This window comes from Pseudophryne corroboree, chromosome 5 (assembly GCF_028390025.1).
Source record: "Pseudophryne corroboree isolate aPseCor3 chromosome 5, aPseCor3.hap2, whole genome shotgun sequence".
Classification (NCBI taxonomy): domain Eukaryota; kingdom Metazoa; phylum Chordata; class Amphibia; order Anura; family Myobatrachidae; genus Pseudophryne; species Pseudophryne corroboree.
Window position 1 is genome coordinate 561,037,707 of NC_086448.1, and position 22,226 is coordinate 561,059,932.

Sequence of the window (22,226 nt, forward strand, 5' to 3'; positions counted from 1 at the left end):
ATTCTCTTCAATCAGCTCCGGGGAGCCACAATCTTTTCCAAGATCAATGTGAGAGGAGTCTACAACTTGGTATGGATCAGAAAAAGGGACGAGTGGAAAACTGCATTTAATACACACACAGGGCATTATGAATACCTTGTTGTGCCATTTGGACAGTCTAATGCCCCAGCAGTTTTTCAAGAGTTAATCAACGAGGTCCTCAGAGACTTTCTTGGCCATTTCATTGTGGCTTATTTAGACAACATCTTGATTTTTTCCCTGTCTTTATTGGAACATCATTGTCATGTTAAGCTGGTTCTTCAAAAGTTGCGTGAACATGGACTCTATGCTAGGCTGAAGAAATGTGAATTCAAAGTGGAGGAGGTATCGTTCTTGGTTACATCATCTCTTCTAAAGACTTTTTGATGAATCTGGCCAACGTCCAAGCTGTACTTTCGTGGACTCGTTCAACCAGCCTAAAAGCAGTTCAACGATTTTTAGGTTTTTCCAACTATTACCACAGATTTATTTATTCTCTCTCTACCATCGTAGCCCTGATTGTGGAATTAACCAAAAAGGGAGCAAATCCTCAACAATGGTCATCTTGTTAAGGTGGATGCTTCGGATGTAGGGGCCGTTGTGGTACTTTCGCACAGAGATCCGAAAGACCAAAAGGTTCATCAATGTGCCTTTCTTTCTTGAAAGTTTTCTTCATCTGAAAGAAATTAAGATGTTTGTAACTGAGAGCTTCTTGCAATCAAGTGGGCATTTGAGAACTGATGCGACTGGTTGGAGGGTGCAAAACATGTTGTTACCATCTTTACTGACTACAAGAATATGGTGTATATTGAGATGGCCCACAGGGTGAATCCAAGGCAAACTCCAAGGCAGTTTTCAACCTGTTCATGATCCAAAGGCCAAGAGTTCCCTATTGTTCCGACCTCTATGATTCATGCTCAGCTTATTCAAGATCTGGTGTCCCAGGTTCTCTCTGGTCAATCTCAAGCTCCTGTTGAAACTCCCACCAGATGATTGTTTATTCCAAAGAGTCTCCGTAAAGCAGTCGTTAAGGAGTTTCATTCTAGTACTGGAGCGCTCTTCGGCACCTTTGCAAGTACAAGGATCATTTACAGACACCCTTATATGTACTTGGAAACGTATGAACCATATCACAGATGCCTTGCATTTTAATACTCTTGTATTGGAAAAGTTACTGTTCCACCTACACACTTGTCTCTCATCAATAGATGTGTGGTGTACAAATTGGTATATCTCACCAGTTTACTTGCCAATCACCCTCATATCCATGTTTGAGGTTCATGGGCTAATCACTTTAAAGCATAGCCAATCTTTTCTCTAATTTACATAACGCTTCTATAGTCCTGAGGTTCCTCATTAACAACCCCTACTTTTTTTCCCTTTCTTCCTTCCCTTATCTTTACCTTGCTAACTTTTCCCAGATTTCCCTCCTTTAAACCCTCTACTCCTTCACATTCCTGGTGCACGGGTGTTATAGTCCTAAATTATTGCTGCAAATGGTCATTTCTTATACTACTATCAAAATGCTTATCAATAGTCCACAATGGATACTGTTGATTATCTGTACCAGAAAATGCACCCCTTCCCCTACACTGGTCTTCTCTTTCATCCCCACACTTGCAAAAACTTGAATTAAAAAGACATATAATTATTTTCTTTTGCTTATAAAACTTTTCAGTGGGAAATAAAAAAATATAAAAAATGAAAAACATCAGTTGCACAGTAGTTGCTCAAATATTTCACTCTAACACAATAAATTAGGTGGTTTGTATAGACGGCTAGTGCTCTCTTATGTACTTTAGGGGTTGAGTTATACTGTATGTAAGAGGTAAACAGCACACTGTGAAATATCAGTTATATATGTGTTTTTAGTAATATTTGAATAGTGGAATGTGAATGCAAAACCGTGAGAAAATTACACACTGTGTTTTCCCTCCATTTTATACACACTATTGTAGTGATAGTGTAACATGCTAAAGGGGCCTGGCTTGTTGGAAACCCCCACAAATCTAGGAACTGAATGTGGTTATTACAAGAATAATGCACTTATTGTTTTCTTTTAAATACATTTCCTCCGAGTAGCCAATAAATCTTAAAACTTCAACAGGGAAGCTAAGAAAAAAATATTAAAAGTGACAAATGCCCTTTCCAACTGGCACTGAAATACATACTATATATTTTTATAAGTATGTAAGCATGTATGGGAATAGAAAACATTGGTTTAAAAATACTCCATATCTATTCAGATTTGCTGCCATGTTTGCTTTATGGACTGCCTGCTACATTTACATGCAATCACCGCAAATGCACACACTTGGCCAAGTCCGTTGTAGAACCTTCTCCCAGACTATGTTATGGATGGTTATAGAAGTTTTAGGCATGCACATCGCTGTCTAACAATAAATACTACAATTAACTTCAATATCTTCTATGACAGACTAAGTGCTATTTTTTTTATTTTATTTTTTAACATTTACTTATAGTGCAAGTATATTCAGTTGTGCTTGACAATTGGGTTTTATTTTTGAATATTACAAGATCTTTTCGAGGTTGGACTAGCTTTACTTTAGGTGTACAATGAAGCTTTAAAAGGAGCAAAAGATCAGGCTAAGCAAATAACAGGCAAGAGACATCACATAATGGGGACAGGACTCACAACAGTTGATTGATTTGTTAACATGAAACATACAGGTTTTAGGGGGTAATTCAGAGTTGATCGCAGCAGGAACTTTGTTAGCAGTTGGGCAAAACCATGTGCACTGCAGGTGCGACAGATATAACATGTGCAGAGAGAGTTAGATTTGGGTGGGTTATTTTGTTTCTGTGCAGGGTAAATAATGGCTGCTTTATTTTTACACTGCAATTTAGATTTCAGTTTGAAAACACCCCACCCAAATCTAACTCTCTCTACACATGTTATATCTGACCCCCCCCTGCAGTGCACATGGGCCCTCATTCCGAGTTGCTCGCTCGCAAGCTGCTTTTAGCAGCTTTGCACACGCTAAGCCGCCGCCTACTGGGAGTGTATCTTAGCTTAGCAAAATTGCGAACGAAAGATAAGCAAAATTGCGAATAGACACTTCTTAGCAGTTTCTGAGTAGCTCCACACTTACTCGGCAACTGCGATCAGTTCAGTCAGTTTCGTTCCTGGTTTGACGTCACAAACACTCCCAGTGTTCGGCCAGACACTCCTCCGTTTCTCCAGCCACTCCCGCGTTTTTCCCAGAAACGGTAGCGTTTTTTCGCACACACCCATAAAACGGCCAGTTTCCGCCCAGAAACACCCACTTCCTGTCAATCACATTACGATCACCAGAACGAAGAAAAAACCTTGTAATGCCGTGAGTAAAATACCTAACTGCACAGCAAATTTACTTGGCGCAGTCGCACTGCGGACATTGCGCATGCGCATTAGCGACTAATCGCTCCGTTGCGAGAAAAATATAACGAATGAACAACTCGGAATGACCCCCATGGTTTGCCCATCTGCTAACAAATTTGCAGCTACGATCAGGTCTGAATTACCCCCTTAGTCCTTTCAATACTAGTCGTATTGGGGTGTAGTATTGTATGCCGGCGGCCGGGCTCCCAGTGACCAGCATACCAGCGCCGGAATCCCGACCGCCGGCTTACAGACAGCATGGCGAGCGCAAATGAGCCCCTTGCGGGCTCGCTGCGCTCGGCACGCCACGCTATTTATTCTCCCTCCAGGGGGGTCGTGGACCCCCAAGAGGGAGATAAAGTGTCGGTATGCCGGCTGTTAGGATTCCGGCGCCGGGATCCTGACAGCCGGCATACTGAAGACCACCCGTCGTATTGATATAATGACCTACATTTATCAAGCCTTGAAGAGTGATAAATTGCACAGTGATAAAGTAGCAACCAATCAGCTCCTAACTGCCATGTCAAAGGCAGGGCCGGATTAAGCCCTGGGTGGGCCAAGGGCACCCAAGACGGGGGGGGGGGGGAAGGGGGCCCCGTTGACCACCAGCATGCGCTGCTTACCTCCCCCGGTCACAGGCAACGGGAGCCGCGCCGCAGCAGGGAGAGAAGAGAAGACAACAGGCTGCCGGGGCAGGAGGGATCCACGCTGCCGGGGGAGGAGTGCGGCTGTGCATGCGGCTTTCTCCCTTCTCCTCTCGGGCAGCACGGTCGGGGACTGAGTCAAGCAATCTCCAGCCTCTGCGACCAGCAGCATTTCTCTTGGCAGCAGCGAAGGCTGGAGATTGCTTGACTCAGTCCCTGACCGTGCTGCCTGAGAGGAGGGGGGAGGAAGCCGAATGTACAGCCGCGTGGATCCCTCCTGCCCTGGCAGCCTGTTGTCTTCTCTTCTATCCCTGCTGCGGCGCACATATACTTAAAAAGTACACAATTTATTTTGAATATACAATCAATTATACAGAACATTATCAAACAAAACCGCACTGTTGAGTATTCACTATGACAACCACTTTAAAACACAAATAACAGTTTTGCATAAAAGTGCATTCTTAGCCCGTTTTAGATAAATTAGGTAAACTGATAGCACAGTATCAATTATTATGAAAGTTCCACGGTGTCATCGGTTAAGTAGTGCTTTTAAAGGTATAGAAGCACGACCACAAAAAGCCCCATTGAGTCACATGGTATAAATTTCAAAGGGTCCTTTGTTAATTGATAACATTTATTAGCAATGGAGGTAAGTTTGAATCCTCACAGGGCACGCGTTTATGCTATGACCCCCCCGCCGCCTAAATTTGGCTCACCACTCAGTTGTCCGTGTCCTGCAGTGTACGGAGCAACTGGACGAAGTGGTATGGTGGGAGCGGCGGTGATTGTGACAAGCGTCCCGGGGAGGGAGGATGCTGTTCGGAGCTGAAGAGGCAATGTGGGTGGTCTGTAATGCAAGCGTCTCTACAGTCAGCACAACCGGTGGAGAATCACAACAATGCGGTCAGGATCCCTTGACGCGTTTCTGTCTTACAAGAGTATCGGTTTCCTCAGAAGGAAATCCAGGTGAGTGAAAGGAGCAGTATTTAAAGGACTTTGTGGTCAATGGGTTTGATCCATCAATCAGATCATTAGATCTCAAACAGGTGAGCATTTGTATCCATTGTGCGATTCAGCATGCAATTTAAAGATCAATACATTCTAAAAGCACACCAATATAAAATAATAAATAAGTATATTTGTTATTATATATACACAACATTCTTATTAAATTCATTAATTCAGGCATCACGGAGAGAGGGTACAAGATGTGTAGTAATCTCAGGACCCTGCAGGAGAAATGACAGTTAGGAGCTGGTTGGCTGGTCATTTATCACCGTGCTATTTATCATTCTCTAAGGCTTGATAAATCTATGCCTGAATGATCATATGCCCCCTGGAACCATGAAACAGCAGTATTGGATTTACTGCATTTTTCTTCTAAACACTGTTCATTGGACATATTAAACAAAAGAAGCAAAGGGGGCTGGGTCCAGAAAGGAAGGGGGTTGGGGGACAGAGTACATGATAAGGAAATCAGCAACATTGGGGTCGATTCAATTCACCGACAGTTGAATAGCGGCAGGAATTAGCTCCCGATGCTATTCAATTCAGCTCAAGTTAAGTCGGCGAAGGCCCGTTCTCCCAGACTTAACAGGTTGAATTGTCGGGAGAACGGGCATTCTCCGACTTAACTCCCCGACGCGATGCTGATTCCCGACAGAATCAGCCTCGCGCCGGTCGCACGGCAGCACTTTTGTCGGATTTCTTCTCTCATCCCCCGGGGGTGAGAGAAGAATTCATGACAATTGAGGGTCACTTGTCGCTGTATTGAATAGCGTTAATTCCCGGCGCTATTCAACTGTCGGTGAATTGAATCGACCCCATTGGCTATATAAAGATACTGTATATGACCAAATTCAAAACAGTGAGCAAAGGCCACTGGGGGTGGCTGACTGACCAAGGGATAACAATCTGCTGGATGTACTTATAGGCTATTCCAGAAGTCTCTAGAATTAACTCTAAGATTTTTTTTGTCATCAGTTCCATTTGTATATGCTCATCCTTCTTATTACATACAAATGTATCAGTGTATCAGATCCGCTATTGTAGGAAACCCGAATGAACAGCCAGTAATTTTGAAGAAAACGTACATACCCTCGCTACTCTTAGGGTTATATTTACTAAAGTGCAGGTTTGCTAAACTGGAGATGTTGCCCATAGCAACCCATCACAGTCTACTTATTTATCTAGCACATCCTAGAAGATAATAGCTAGAATTTGATTGGTTGCTATGAGCAACATCTCCACTTTTGTAAACCTGCACTTTAGTAAATATACCCCTTAGATACAAAATTATAGATTTTATTCCAGAAGATCCGAATGGTGGTGACCAGTGCCGTAACTAGACATTTTAGCGCTGTGTGCAAGAAACAGCATTGGCGCCCCCTCCCCCTTAACGTAAACTGGCGGCAGTGCGCGCAAAAAATATAGAGGCGTGGCTTCACAGGAAAGGGGTGTGGCCACAAAATAATACCAATTCATATAATGGTGCACAGTAGTCTCCATTATTCATATTACGCTGCACAGTAGCGCCATTACACATGACGGCAGACAGCGTCCTCTTTTTACATATTACGGCAGACAGCGTTCCCTTTTTTACACATTATGGCAGACAGCGTCCCCTTTTTACACATTACGGCAGACAGCGTTCCCCTTTTTTGCACATTATGGCAGACAGCGTCCCCTTTTTTACACATTACGGCAGACAGCATCCCCTTTTTACACATTACGGCAGACAGCGTCCCCCTTTTTACACATTACGGCAGACAGCGTCCCCCTTTTTACACATTACAGCGTCCCCCTTTTAACACATTACGGCAGACCGCATCCCCCTTTTTACACATTACGGCAGACAGCGTCCCCTTTTTTTACACATTACGGCAGACAGCTTCCCCTTTTTTACACATTACAACAGAGAGAGTCCCCTTTTTACACATTACGGCAGACAGCGTTCCCCTTTTACACATTACGGCAGACAGCGTCCCCTTTTTACACATTACGGCAGACAGCGTCCCCTTTTTTACACATTACGGCAGACAGCGTCCCCTTTTTTACACATTACGGCAGAGTCCCCTTTTTACACATTACGTCAGACAGTGTCCCCTTTTTACACATTACGACAGAGAGAGTCCCCATTTTAAACATTACGGCAGACAGCGTCCCCTTTTTTACACATTACGGCAGACAGCGTCCCCTTTTTACACATTACGGCAGACAGCGTCCCCTTTTTACACATTACGGCAGACAGCGTCCCTTTTTTACACATTACGGCAGACAGTCCTCCTTTTTTACACATTACGGTAGACAGCGTCCCCTTTTTTACACATTATGGCAGAGTCCCCTTTTTACACATTACGTCAGACAGCGTCCCCTTTTTACACATTACGACAGAGAGAGTCCCCATTTTAAACATTACGGCAGACAGCGTCCCCTTTTTTACACATTACGGCAGACAGCGTCCCCCTTTAACACATTACGGCAGACAGCGTCCCTTTTTTACACATTACGGCAGACAGTCCCCCTTTTTTACACATTACGACAGACAGCGACCCCCTTATTACACATTACCGCAGACAGTGTCCCCCTTTCACAATTGGTGGTAAATAAAATAAGAATTTACTTACCGATAATTCTATTTCTCGTAGTCCGTAGTGGATGCTGGGAACTCCGTAAGGACCATGGGGAATAGCGGCTCCGCAGGAGACTGGGCACAAAAGTAAAGCTTTAGGACTACCTGGTGTGCACTGGCTCCTCCCCCTATGACCCCCCTCCAAGCCTCAGTTAGGATACTGTGCCCGGACGAGCGTACACAATAAGGAAGGATTTTGAATCCCGGGTAAGACTCATACCAGCCACACCAATCACACCGTACAACCTGTGATCTGAACCCAGTTAACAGCATGATAACAGAGGAGCCTCTGAAAAGATGGCTCACAACAATAATAACCCGATTTTTGTAACAATAACTATGTACAAGTATTGCAGACAATCCGCACTTGGGATGGGCGCCCAGCATCCACTACGGACTACGAGAAATAGAATTATCGGTAAGTAAATTCTTATTTTCTCTGACGTCCTAGTGGATGCTGGGAACTCCGTAAGGACCATGGGGATTATACCAAAGCTCCCAAACGGGCGGGCGAGTGCGGATGACTCTGCAGCACCGAATGAGAGAACTCCAGGTCCTCCTCAGCCAGGGTATCAAATTTGTAGAATTTTGCAAACGTGTTTGCCCCTGACCAAGTAGCTGCTCGGCAAAGTTGTAAAGCCGAGACCCCTCGGGCAGCCGCCCAAGATGAGCCCACCTTCCTTGTGGAATGGGCTTTTACAGATTTTGGCTGTGGCAGGCCTGCCACAGAATGTGCAAGCTGAATTGTACTACAAATCCAACGAGCAATAGTCTGCTTAGAAGCAGGAGCACCCAGCTTGTTGGGTGCATACAGGATAAACAGCGAGTCAGATTTTCTGACTCCAGACGTCCTGGAAACATATATTTTCAGGGCCCTGACTACGTCCAGCAACTTGGAGTCCTCCAAGTCCCTAGTAGCCGCAGGTACCACAATAGGCTGGTTCAAGTGAAACGCTGAAACCACCTTAGGGAGAAATTGACGACGAGTCCTCAATTCTGCCCTGTCCGTATGAAAAATTAGGTAAGGGCTTTTATAGGATAAAGCCGCCAATTCTGAGACACGCCTGGCTGAAGCCAGGGCCAACAGCATTACCACTTTCCATGTGAGATATTTTAAGTCCACAGTGGTGAGTGGTTCAAACCAATGTGATTTTAGGAACCCCAAAACTACATTGAGATCCCAAGGTGCCACTGGAGGCACAAAAGGAGGCTGTATATGCAGTACCCCCTTGACAAACGTCTGAACTTCAGGAACTGAAGCCAGTTCTTTCTGGAAGAAAATCGACAGGGCCGAAATCTGAACCTTAATGGACCCTAATTTTAGGCCCATAGACAGTCCTGTTTGCAGGAAATGCAGGAAACGACCCAGTTGAAATTCCTCTGTAGGGGCCTTCCTGGCCTCGCACCACGCAACATATTTACGCCAAATACGGTGATAATGCTGTACGGTTACATCCTTCCTGGCTTTGATCAGGGTAGGGATGACTTCATCCGGAATGCCTTTTTCCTTCAGGATCTGGCGTTCAACCGCCATGCCGTCAAACGCAGCCGCGGTAAGTCTTGGAACAGACAGGGTCCCTGCTGAAGCAGGTCCTTTCTTAGAGGTAGAGGCCACGGGTCCTCTGTGAGCATCTCTTGAAGTTCCGGGTACCAAGTCCTTCTTGGCCAATCCGGAGCCACGAGTATAGTCCTTACTCCTCTCCTTCTTATGATTCTCAGTACCTTGGGTATGAGAGGCAGAGGAGGGAACACATACACTGACTGGTACACCCACGGTGTTACCAGAGCGTCCACAGCTATTGCCTGAGGGTCCCCTGACCTGGCGCAATACCTGTTCAATTTTTTGTTTAGGCGGGATGCCATCATGTCCACCTTTGGTTTTTCCCAACGGTTTACAATCATGTGGAAGACTTCTGCTGAGGAAGTCTGTTTCCCAGTTGTCCACTCCCCGAATGAACACTGCTGACATGATTTTCCGCCCAGCGAAAAATCCTTGCAGCTTCTGCCATTGCCCTCCTGCTTCTTGTGCCGCCCTGTCTGTCTACGTGGGCGACTGCCGTGATGTTGTCCGACTGGATCAGCACCGGCTGACCTTGAAGCAGAGGTCTTGCTTGGCTTAGGGCATTGTAAATGGCCCTTAGCTCCAAGATATTTATGTGAAGTGATGTCTCCAGGCTTGACCACAAGCCCTGGAAATTTCTTCCCTGTGTGACTGCTCCCCAGCCTCGCAGGCTGGCATCCGTGGTCACCAGGACCCAGTCCTGAATGCCGAATCTGCGCCCTTTAGAAGATGAGCACTCTGCAACCACCACAGGAGAGACACCCTTGTCTTTGGTGACAGGGTTATCCGCTGATGCATCTGAAGATGCGATCCGGACCACTTTTCCAGCAGGTCCCACTGGAAAGTTCTTGCGTGGAATCTGCCGAATGGAATTGCTTCGTAGGAAGCCACCATTTTTCCCAGGACCCTTGTGCACTGCTGCACTGACACTTGGCCTGGTTTTAGGAGGTTTCTGACTAGTTCGGATAACTCCCTGGCTTTCTCCTCCTGGAGAAACACCTTTTTCTGGACTGTGTCCAGGATCATCCTTAGGAATAGAAGACGTGTCGTCGGGATCAGCTGCGATTTTGGAATATTAAGAATCCAACCGTGCTGCCGCAACACTACTTGAGATAGTGCTACCCCGACTACCAACCGTTCCCTGGATCTTGCCCTTATCCGGAGATCGTCCAAGTAAGGGATAATTAAAACTCCCTTCCTTCGAAGGAGTATCATCATTTCGGCCATTACTTTGGTAAAGACCCGGGGTGCCGTGGACAAACCAAACGGCAGCGTCTGAAACTGATAGTGACAGTTCTGTACCACAAACCTGAGGTACCCTTGGTGAGAAGGGTAAATTGGGACATGGAGATAAGCATCCTTGATGTCCAGAGACACCATATAATCCCCTTCTTCCAGGTTTGCAATCACCGCTCTGAGTGACTCCATCTTGAATTTGAACCTTTGTATGTAAGTGTTCAAGGATTTCAGATTTAAATTAGGTCTCACCGAGCCGTCCGGCTTCGGTACCACAAACAGCGTGGAATAATACCCCTTTCCCTGTTGTAGGAGGGGTACCTTGATTATCACTTGCTGGGAATACAGCTTGTGAATGGCTTCCCATACCGCCTCCCTGTCGGAGGGAGACGTCGGTAAAACAGACTTTAGGAAAACGGCGAAGGGGAGACGTCTCAAATTCCAATTTGTACCCCTGAGATACCACCTGAAGGATCCAGGGGTCCACCTGTGAGTGAGCCCACTGCACGCTGAAATTTTTGAGACGGGCCCCCACCGTGCCTGAGTCCGCTTGTAAAGCCCCAGCGTCATGCTGAGGACTTGGCAGAAAACGGGAGAGGGCTTCTGTTCCTGGGAACTGGCTGTTTGCTGCAGCCTTTTTCCTCTCCCTCTGCCACGGGGCAGAAATGAGGAGCCTTTTGCCCGCTTGCCCTTATGGGGCCCAAAGGACTGCGCCTGATAATACGGCGTCTTCTTATGTTGAGAGGCTACCTGGGGTAAAAATGTGGATTTCCCAGCCGTTGCCGTGGCCACCAGGTCTGTTAGACCTACCCCAAATAACTCCTCCCTTTTATAAGGCGATACTTCCATATGCCTTTTGGAATCAGCATCACCTGACCACTGTCTTGTCCATAACCCTCTTCTGGCAGAAATGGACAGCGCACTTACTCTTGATGCCAGTCGGCAAATATCCCTCTGTGCATCACGCATATATAGAAATGCATCTTTTAAATGCTCTATAGTCAGTAATATACTGTCCCTATCTAGGGTATCAATATTGTCAGTCAGGGAATCCGACCAAGCCACCCCAGCACTGCACATCCAGGCTGAGGCGATTGCTGGTCGCAGTATCACACCCGTGTGAGTGTATATACATTTTAGGATATTTTACTGCTGTCAGCAGGTTCCTTAAGGGCGGCCGTATCCGGGGACGGTAGTGCCACCTGTTTAGACAAGCGTGTGAGCGCTTTATTCACCCTAGGGGGTGTTTCCCAACGTGCACTATCCTCTGGCGGGAAGGGGTATGATGCTAATAACTTTTTAGGAATTAACAGTTTTTATCGGGGGAAACCCACGCATCATCACACACTTCATTTAATTCCTCAGATGCAGGAAAAACTACAGGCAGTTTTTTCTCACCCAACATAATACCCTTTTTAGTGGTACTGGTATTATCAGAAATGTGTAAAAACATTTTCCATAGCCTCAATCATGTAACGTGTGGCCCTACTGGAAGTCACATTCGTCTCTTAATCGTCGACACTGGAGTCAGTATCCGTGTCGGCGTCTGTATCTGCCATCTGCGGTAACGGGCGTTTTAGAGCCCCTGATGGCTTTTGAGACACCTGGACAGGCACAGGCTGAGTCGCCGGCTGTCTCATGTCATCAATCTTTTGTAAAGAGCTGACACTGTCACATAATTCCTTCCATAAGCTCATCCACTCAGGTGTCGACTCCCTAGGGGGTGACATCTCTGTTACAGGCAATTGCTCCGCCTCCACCTCATTTTCCTCCTCATACATGTCGACACAACGTACCGACACACAGCACACACACAGGGAATGCTCTGATAGAGGACAGGACCCCACTAGCCCTTTGGGGAGACAGAGGGAGAGTATGCCAGCACACACCAGAGCGCTATATATATATATATATATATATATATATATATATACAGGGATAACCTTATATAAGTGTTTTTCCCCTTATAGCTGCTGTATTGTTATACTGCGCCTAATTAGTGCCCCTCTCTCTTTTTTAACCCCTTTCTGTAGTGTAGTAACTGCAGGGGAGAGCCAGGGAGCTTCCCTCCAACGGAGCTGTGAGAGAAAATGGCGCCAGTGTGCTGAGGAGATAGGCTCCGCCCCCTTCTCGGCTGCCTTTTCTCCCGTTTTTCTGTGGAATCTGGCAGGGGTTAAAATACATCCATATAGCCCTGGGGGTTATATGTGGTGTATTTATGCCAGCCAAGGTGTTTACATTGCTGCTCAGGGCGCCCCCCCCTGGCGCCCTGCACCCTCAGTGACCGAAGTGTGAAGTGTGCCTGAGTAACAATGGCGCACAGCTGCAGTGCTGTGCGCTACCTTGTTGAAGACTGATGTCTTCTGCCGCCGATTTTTCCGGACCTCTTCTTGCTTCTGGCTCTGTAAGGGGGCCGGCGGCGCGGATCTGGGACCGAGCTCCGAGGCTGGGCCTGTGTTCGGTCCCTCTGGAGCTAATGGTGTCCAGTAGCCTAAGAAGCCCAATCCACTCTGCACGCAGGTGAGTTCGCTTCTTCTCCCCTTAGTCCCTCGATGCAGTGAGCCTGTTGCCAGCAGGTCTCACTGAAAATAAAAAACCTAAAACTAAACTTTCACTAAGAAGCTCAGGAGAGCCCCTAGTGTGCACCCTTCTCGGCCGGGCACAAAAATCTAACTGAGGCTTGGAGGAGGGTCATAGGGGGAGGAGCCAGTGCACACCAGGTAGTCCTAAAGCTTTACTTTTGTGCCCAGTCTCCTGCGGAGCCGCTATTCCCCATGGTCCTTACGGAGTTCCCAGCATCCACTAGGACGTCAGAGAAATATACATATGTTCACTGCAGTGCTGCTACTCACAAGTCAGGGGATGGAAAACTGCAGCCTGCCGAGTGAGTTTTCCTCCTCTCAAAGCTACTGCAGGCCAGCTCCTCGCAGTGCTTAGTGGGGTGCAGGAAGACCGAGTAAGAAGGGACAGGCTCCCGAGTTGCGGGGGTGGCGATCCGGCATCTACAGCAGAGAGAGGCGGTTAACTGTGAAGGTAGAGACCCGGGAGCTGGCGGCTGCCTCTGCGCTCCCGAGTCCCCTGCAGAGGCGGCGGTGCAGGCGGGAGACAGGTGCCGGCGGAGACCTGACAGCGCGTCGGGGGGAAGGGGGGGGGAGAAGGAGATGTGGCGCTAAGGGACCCGTTCAGAGAGTCGGCGCTAGAGGGACTCTATATCGAATGCTGCCAGTGTGGCTGCGGCTGTGCGGGAGGAGGGGGAGGGAGGGGGTGTGCTGCCGATGGTGCGCCTTCAGTGCATGTGCGCTGTGGGCAAGGCACCATCGGCACACACCTAGTTACGGCACTTGTCTCTTTTTATGAAATGTATATTCCTGGTGCCCATTGGTATATTTGCTATTATGTATATAGCTATTTGTATATATTCTCTTTCATAGTATAGCACTATGTGTCTGGTTGTTATGGTGATGGTGGAGACAAACTTGCTTGGTAATCTCACCTTGGTTACTGGCATCACTTCCTGTATTAATGTGTGCTCGGACAGAAACGGGACACGCGTCTTTAATCACACTATGGTGTTTTTCCGTATTTAAGGTAAGATTATTCACTTTTATATTTGTTCCTGACAAAGGCTGAAATAAACCAAAACTGATGAGCAGCATTGGTGATTTGTATGACCCTCTTTAAGGAGTCCATGAGTACCGTCATTTACACCATATATTTTTCTCTGAAGAGCAGGATGGCACCTCGCGTCACTACTCCCTACTGGTTTATATATGCTTTGGCGTGCCCAGTGAATTGCATGCACACACAATAAAAATAAATAAAAAAATAAATGATATACATATATATTCTCTCTCATTTAACTAATCATTCTTATTCTGGACACCTGTTGTCTCAATCTAATAGTGTTACTATAAGTAAACTATACTAATTAGTGTTTGTCTATTTTTATCTCTAAGGACTATGTTAAATCATATGTAAGTTTTTTTACAATAATTACTTGTATGCTTAACTATGTCTACTGCCATCTAGTGACTCAAATTATGAATTACTTTTATATTTATTCTGTGTGGATGACGTTACAATAAAGTGTGATCATTATTAAAAGCCACCCTATCTGGTAAGTTAATAGCATCACCTGTAATGTTTATTGCTGACAGCAAGGAATGGGTTAAAGGCATGTAACAATCTACACAAAATGTACTTTAATAAAAACTTAAGCTGGGTACATATTAGACCACCCGTGTACCCAGCTGATGGCAGATGCGACGGAACGATATATCAGGTGGCCCGTATACACTGCACGATCTGGTGAAGAACCGTACCATATATCATACTCCCACTGCATCCAAATGCATGGGGTCGTCAGCATCATCTTCAGACTGACCCGCATGTACGACCGATCTGAAGATGCGACGGACGACCCGTTGGAGCGCGCAATAGTGTGTACACATTTGAAGATCTGTTGGAAATCGGACAATCGTTAAAAAAATTGTCTAATGTGTACCCAGCTTGAAACTGATAAAACAATGGACACAATGCAGCTTTCTATTGATTACTGACTAGTTCATACCACTGCACAAGTAACAACAGGCTAAAAATAAAGGAAACACTGGAGACATTAGTAAAATCACTAATCCAGGTTCAAACTGTGTAAAGTAAGATAGTTCAGCAAGCGGTCATTTTCAATTTTCCATTGTCGTGTAGTTAGAATAATGTAGCAACATGCCATCAATCAACTATTAGTGAATCTTATTCAGAAAAAAAATATGCCATTCTGACATACAGTGGGAGCAGTTCTACACAAAGGTACATATAATAGAATAGGACCAAGTTAAAATTGCAATTGAAATTTAAAGATCATCCCCGCACTATTGTGTTGCATGGCTTGGCTGAAATACCTTCCTTGAATCATTTTGTCGCCAGGATTTTGTTAAAAGGCACATATTACTGTAGCACTCTTCCATTAACGCTTACCTTAGCTTCTCCACATCGGTGTCTGTAAAGACTGAGTCTGCACCTCCACCATTACAAACCATTCCACAACCATCTTCCTCAACATCATCATCATCAAAGTCAGAGGTGTTCAGGAAATCAAAGCTCTCTAAAGCGCTCTCAACTGTTAGACTTACACTGGAAGACCTGCTTCGGTTTACAGATGGCTTGCACTGCAAAGGTAGAAGGGATCAGTGAAGACCAGACACATCTCACATGAAGATGGAACAGAAATTAAACCAGGAAAAACTAGTAAATGGGTCTTCTCATCACATCAAAGAATGATTTATTTAAATAATGTATTAAAAGCTATTGCTTATAAAGAATGATTCCCTTTTCAGAGAGAAACGTCTGAAATTCACAGATTTTTTTCTTGCCATTTTAATACCGGGTTGGTTAGCTGGACCCAGCCTGACCCCTTTTTCACACAATGAAGCAAATTACTGTATGAAGCATTTCTACCCGGTAATGTGCAGATCAACACGGGTATTTCTTGTGTGAAAGGGTCAATCTGGGTTGAAATTCCCTGGTCTCCGACCCTGGTAAATTCCTGGGTCTAAGTCCCTGGAATCTCAACCTGGGTTGACCCTTTCACTCAGAAAACCTGTGTTTATTGGCAAATTACCAGATAGAACTTATTAACCTAGCAATTTGACTTTCTGTGTGAAATGGGTAGTAGAGAACCATCGGCATCAATCACTTGCCATGCAAATTGCTACAGGTATAAAACATTATGCATATTTTTGTAGACATTTTTCAGAAGGGCTCAATATACTTTGAAATTACTCAAACATGCAAATGGTAGTTTTTAAATACAAAACTGCACAATACAGAGAACTTGAATGTGTCAGACAGGCTTAGGGGGTTACTCAATTTGTCCCGATGGTGCCGGGTGATAAGTATTGCCGCCGGGAGCTATTTAATTGGCCCTGATAAGCCGGCGCGTGCCGCGGCTTATCGGGGGTTTTGCCCGAAAACAGCCCCGTTTTCATCCGAAAACGGGGCTATTTCACCCGAAAACACACAGGTTTCACTGAACCTGTGTGGTTATGGATGAAAAAGCAGGTTTTACCGGCCGAGCTAATTAAATAGCCCGACCGCAGCACCCGAAGAAACATCGGGGGTTTTTACTCCCGATGTCCCTTCGGGCCAAATTGAATATCCCGCTTAGACTCCTTTAAAAGTAAAATGATGGTTGTTATACAACTGCCGTTTCTGCTGGACCCCAATCACATGCTGTTATCTGTTCAATTAAGTTAAGGTGACAGAACATGAAGACCAGGGCAGAAAAAAAAAAAAAGTATGATGCGAATCATCCACAATACTTCCTTAGAGCTCAATGGAAAAGGTCAGGAGATTTATTTAAGCACTTTGTGCAATGAAAGCCATATGCCAGCTCTTTATTATTCAGGAGAGCTGGAGGGATGGTCGTTACAAGGTAGGTCTGAATAAGACGGGTTTGCCTAGACTGAACAGTGTCTATTAAATTAAATAAAATAAAAAACACAAATTGTGCTAGTTTTATAGGTATGCAGCACCCTCCTTGGTATAATCAGTAGAAAGGCACTTACATGCAAACTATTAGGTACATTAAAAGTACTATGTCTAGCAGTATGGATGGGTTGGATCCCGGTGTCGTTATTGTGACCGTCGGTCACATAAACGCATCCCGTATACATGACTGCTATTCTGCAGTTTCACAAAGGAGGTAGCCAGACCAACAGAAGTACAGCATAAATACATTGAGCATCAGAAGTGTTATTCACAATGGTGCGCTCAAATAATTCACATGGGTCTAATGACCTACGCTTTCATGATTAGATAACAAACACATTTACAGCAAAGACACAATGTTACAATTTAAACATTTCTCGAGTTAATTATGCAAAACAAAAGTTCTAAAGTGGCAAATATAAATTTATCTGATTCTTTCTTTATTAAAACAATTATTTATGCAGATTTAAATTGAATGTCCATTTTTAGGTAAACACATGCTAAAAGAGGTCAAAATGTACACACAATGGGGCAGATGTATTAACCTGGAGAAGGCATAGGAAGTGATAAACCAGTGATATGTGCAAGGTGATAAAGGCTGTTAAGGGTTGTTTTGCTAAGATGCAAAAAAAAAAGGGAGGACTCTTATATGTCTCACAGGGGCACACTTTGTTAATATAAGTTTGCATGCACTGTACGATTCAGCACATGGGCATTACTGTTATTATTTCCCACTGTAAACTCCACACCTACTATTGAGGTCATATGTTTGTGGAGTAATTGTGATATATTAGAGCATGCGCTCTCACAATAGTCCTTATTTCACAGTATTTTCCACAAGGGACTATTTGTGATATATTTTACATTTGCTCTTACTATAATCCTAGTGTGAAAATTTTTTTTTACAGGAGAGAGAAATTAACCTCCCCGCTTCCAATAGACCACTTTATCCTTTACAATCAATTTTTAGGGGTGACCTATTGGCCTGTGACTATTGTCAGTCTTTGGACTATGTTTTCCTAATCACTCCAATAAGTGGCCACCGGTATGCTGATAGGTATTTTCTTGACTCTCTACAGTCATACCATGCTGGACATGCCTGATCTCGCCTGATCTTGGAAGCCAAGCAGCATTGGGCCTGGTCAGTACCAGAAAGGGTGAGCCTCTGGGAATACCGGGTACTGTTGCATTAAGGAATATACCTCCCGCTGATCAGCGAATTCCATTATAGTCAACCTTGCAATTCATTCACCCGAGCTGACCTTTCCTACAGGAGTCCTGATTTACTTAAGCCGGTTTACTGTTATCTTCTTTATGAATATACAAGTGTATATGAAATCATAATTTCATAGAGATAACAGGAATATTTCATATTTTCGCTTCTGACAAATGTCAAACATTAATATTCACTTACAAACCAGTAGGTGTACAGATAAACTTTCTGTCATCCTCTGTATACAAGTGAGTCACATATTGCTCCATCGTCATTGAATTTTTTGTTCAATACGAATTTTTGTTGTTTAATACTTGTTTAAACAAATATTGTTGACCTACAGCAATATTTGTATCATCTTTTGTCTGTGTACAGCATTAAAAGTTAAGTTTTATTCTATCCTATACATAAATTGTAACACCTCATCCATTTTTTCTATCAGTTTATATTAACAAAGTGTGCCCCTGTGAGACATATAAGAGTCCTCCCTTTTTTTTTTGCATCTTAGCAAAACAACCCTTAACAGTTTGTTTCAGAACTAATGTCTGGGAGCACCACCAACTCTGTTCTACCTCAAAAGCCTTAATAGGCGAAGTCGGTAGCTTTATGTTGGTTAACTTATTAATTTTGTTATATATGTTATATATGATATATACAAATAGAATTACAATCATTGTACAATCAGGACCAGTGCAGATCCCAAAAACCCCCACCCATTACAAGGTGATAAAGGCACCAGCCAATCAGCTCCCATATGTAAATTAACAGTTAGGAGCTGATTGGCTGGGGCATTATCACCTTGCACTTAACACTGCTTTATCACTGGTTTATCACTTCCTTATGCCTTCTCCAGGTTAATACATCTACCCCAATAAATGATGTAAGAGGTGGAAAAGACCCTTAAGAACTGCACACATAGCAACCCCAATGATTATATAGCAGAATGGTGAATTTGTAACCAATTTCCTAAAATATATTTCTTTAAAATGTACTTTTAACAGACCTCACGAAAAATGTCAATGAAAGAATAAACTATAAATCAATTCTTAAAAATATTATATATAAAACATTTCAACCTTCTTACCATTCTCCCGACTGGTAACAAACTGTTACTAGGGAGAAAGGCCAATATAAACAGAAACCCATGGGGACTCCAATGCGCAGAAACAGAACTGTAGCTGTTACAGGGGGTAAGGGCGATCTGGTGTTTCCGATCCAACAGGACTTCATTGTGTACACTCAGAAGAGCAGAGTAGGCTTCCATGGGACGCATAACCCCTCCCCAATCCCCCAAAAACATAACTGCACAAATACATAACTATTTCTAAAAGAAAGTTGATAATCAGAGAAAAAGGTGTAAGACTATATACCAAGAAAGGATATAGAAAGCAAACTGATCAAAATATAGTGGGATCATTATAAGAAGAAAATCTCTATAACATCTTGAAGACACTAGTTCTGTGTAGTAACATTTTTTACTATTTTCCAGTGTAACTCAGTTGTATATATACTGTATGTACTCAAAATGTATACATGTTCTTGTTAATTATATAAGCACCACCTTGTATCCCCGGCCCCTGCCTGTCATGTAATTCTGCACAGATGAGGAATAAGAATACCTGTTCGTGCCAATAGGATCAAGAATCTACAGAACAGTCTCCCTTTCTGCATGGTGTCATAACCACAGGACTGCCAGGGACACGCAAAATCAGAGCAGTCAGCTACTGGTTCCATCTGGGCCTGATGCCACCTGCAAGCTAGCACCAACTCGTGCCCGACAACATGCTGAGAGGCAGCTCCTGCTGGGGCTGGTAAGAATAATCTGCCTGTCCTGTTTTGCCTGTGGAGATGTAACACTGATGTGGTGCTGGTAATTATAGTCCACAACTAACTGACCGCAAACAAACAATGCTGAGTGTCAGGGTCTTATAGGATTAGCAAGCAGTTTCTCCAATTACAAGCTGTAATTTGCGTTGTTGGTTTTGCAAGCAAATAGTACATATGTCACACATGTAAGTGCTCATCACACCTTCGTCACAATGATTTGTACCAATTTATATTGTTTTGGAGAATGTTATACACCCATTTCCATTGGCTAATAGGTACTAATAAATCATTAATTATTACAGTATGTGCCACCATATACCAGGCTTCTAACATTTTACTGTCTCTCTTTACAAGCAATATTCCTTGTTATTCCAAAATCAGATGATAGGAGTTATTTTATATATAATATTTGAATTAAGATTTAAAAAAAAAATGTCTTATCAATTTTGTCATTATTTGCGGTATTTAGTGTTTCTCCTATATGACACACTGGGGGTAATGTGTGCAGTCACTCACACACATGCAGAAAAGATCATTCCAAATGCTGTGTAAAATGGGTCACCAATTCAGCCACCTATGGAGTTCAGTGAAAACCCCATACACATGTAGATAGCACTCATCAGTTATAGCCAACGCCCATGAACTTCTAAAAGATCGTGTCCGCCCCACGCTGGAACCGATTTAGAGCCAATGTGGTCTTAAACACCATTAAAATCACACCTTGTATGGGCAGAACAAAAGACAACACAGAAGTACAGATGTGTTCTCATACACCATTGCTGCAGCACGCCAAGCAGCCCGCTCAGCAAGCCAGGTTCCGTGAGACTCTGTCAGCGTTGGGCGTCTTTTCTGCTGAAAATGTCACAGCGTAATGTGGCTAGGATGTACCAGGAGACTGTGCTGATTAAAATTGCTGTGCGATACTTGTATATCTGTGTGCAACTGACTCACTAAACCTGTATCCCAAGCGCTACAATGTAGCAGCCGCTGCTTTTTTCCAATACAAGTTCTGTTCTGTAGCGTACACAGATTCAGTTACACACAATATACAAGTGTTGAATATTAAATTAATCAACACAGTCTCTTTGTGCATCCTAGTCACATCACATTGCTACTAAGGTCAGCAAAAAAATAAATAAAAATAGAGGCTCATGGGACTTGGCGGCTCACTCCCCCCGAGTTCACGCTGAATGCATATTGGGGATAGATGTGTAAAAACACATCTGTATGTGTAAGGACATAATGAGTATTAGAGTAAAGGACATGAACAAAAAGAAACAAAATAAGACTGAATACAAAGACACTGCACATACAAAGTATATTAATAAATCTATATACAAGAGGTTTATTAACACATTTAATATAAATTAAATGTATAAAAATACTATATATTTTAAAGTGCTAAAATAATACTGAAAAAAGAACAGTACAAAAATATAAATAAAACTGATACAGCTATAATAAAAGAACAGGTCGCAAACTCCACATGAAACAGATGTGTACGGCAATTTAAAAACAAAATAAAAACAACAAAAGAACAAGCATTAGAACACTTTTATTTATGCAAAATAGTATATAAAACATAAATCTGAGGAAATAAAATAGTAGATGTCACATTAAATAGGATGTGTAGATTACCACCACTTAGCAACCCCCTTTAAAACAAGTTTCATTTTTTAAGTCATCATGACTTGTGCAAAAAAAATGGGGTTTATTATTTTTTCTATTAATAATAATAATAATAATAATAATAATAATAATAATATCAAAATTCTGTACATAGGAACCAGGCACAAGCATTTCTGTGGAACGTAGACATCACACACATGTAACAACTAAACAAAATAGGATTTTTTTCACCCTTTGAGCTCTCTTTTCAGCAAATTAACTACATTCGCCAAATTATACACACAAGCAACACATCTAATTACAAGTTATTTGTACTTTCTGCTTGTTTGTGAGCTTATCTGCCCAGATAGGACATTAGCATGGCTGAGATGCATTATTGTTACTTGTACATATCCAGACTATTTACAGCAGAAGAACCAAAATCTACAGAACTGTTACAGGAACCAATGAAAGAACCAACAGGAATAACACTGTCCACAAGAGGTAAATTAACATTGCGATTCGTAAGTGCTGTTCTGGATTTGGCTGCCCCTTGGTTACGCCTCACACATCACCGTCACAAGATCACTGTACAGCCATAGAGAATCTAAAGACAG

At 43.6% G+C, this 22,226-nt stretch overlaps 1 protein-coding gene and 1 pseudogene across 2 annotated transcripts in view; one reads left to right on the forward strand and one right to left on the reverse strand.

Annotated features, from left to right (window-relative positions):
* Window positions 1-22,226, reverse strand: part of RIPOR2 (RHO family interacting cell polarization regulator 2) — a 265,938-nt gene that overhangs the window by 106,082 nt on the left and 137,630 nt on the right. For both annotated transcript variants that reach the window (XM_063923277.1, XM_063923278.1), the window contains exon 14: window positions 15,450-15,640. In XM_063923277.1, coding sequence (XP_063779347.1) covers window positions 15,450-15,640 — 191 coding nt within the window. The remainder of the gene's footprint in view (window positions 1-15,449; window positions 15,641-22,226) is intronic.
* On the forward strand, window positions 18,033-18,151 carry LOC134930351 (5S ribosomal RNA; annotated as a pseudogene).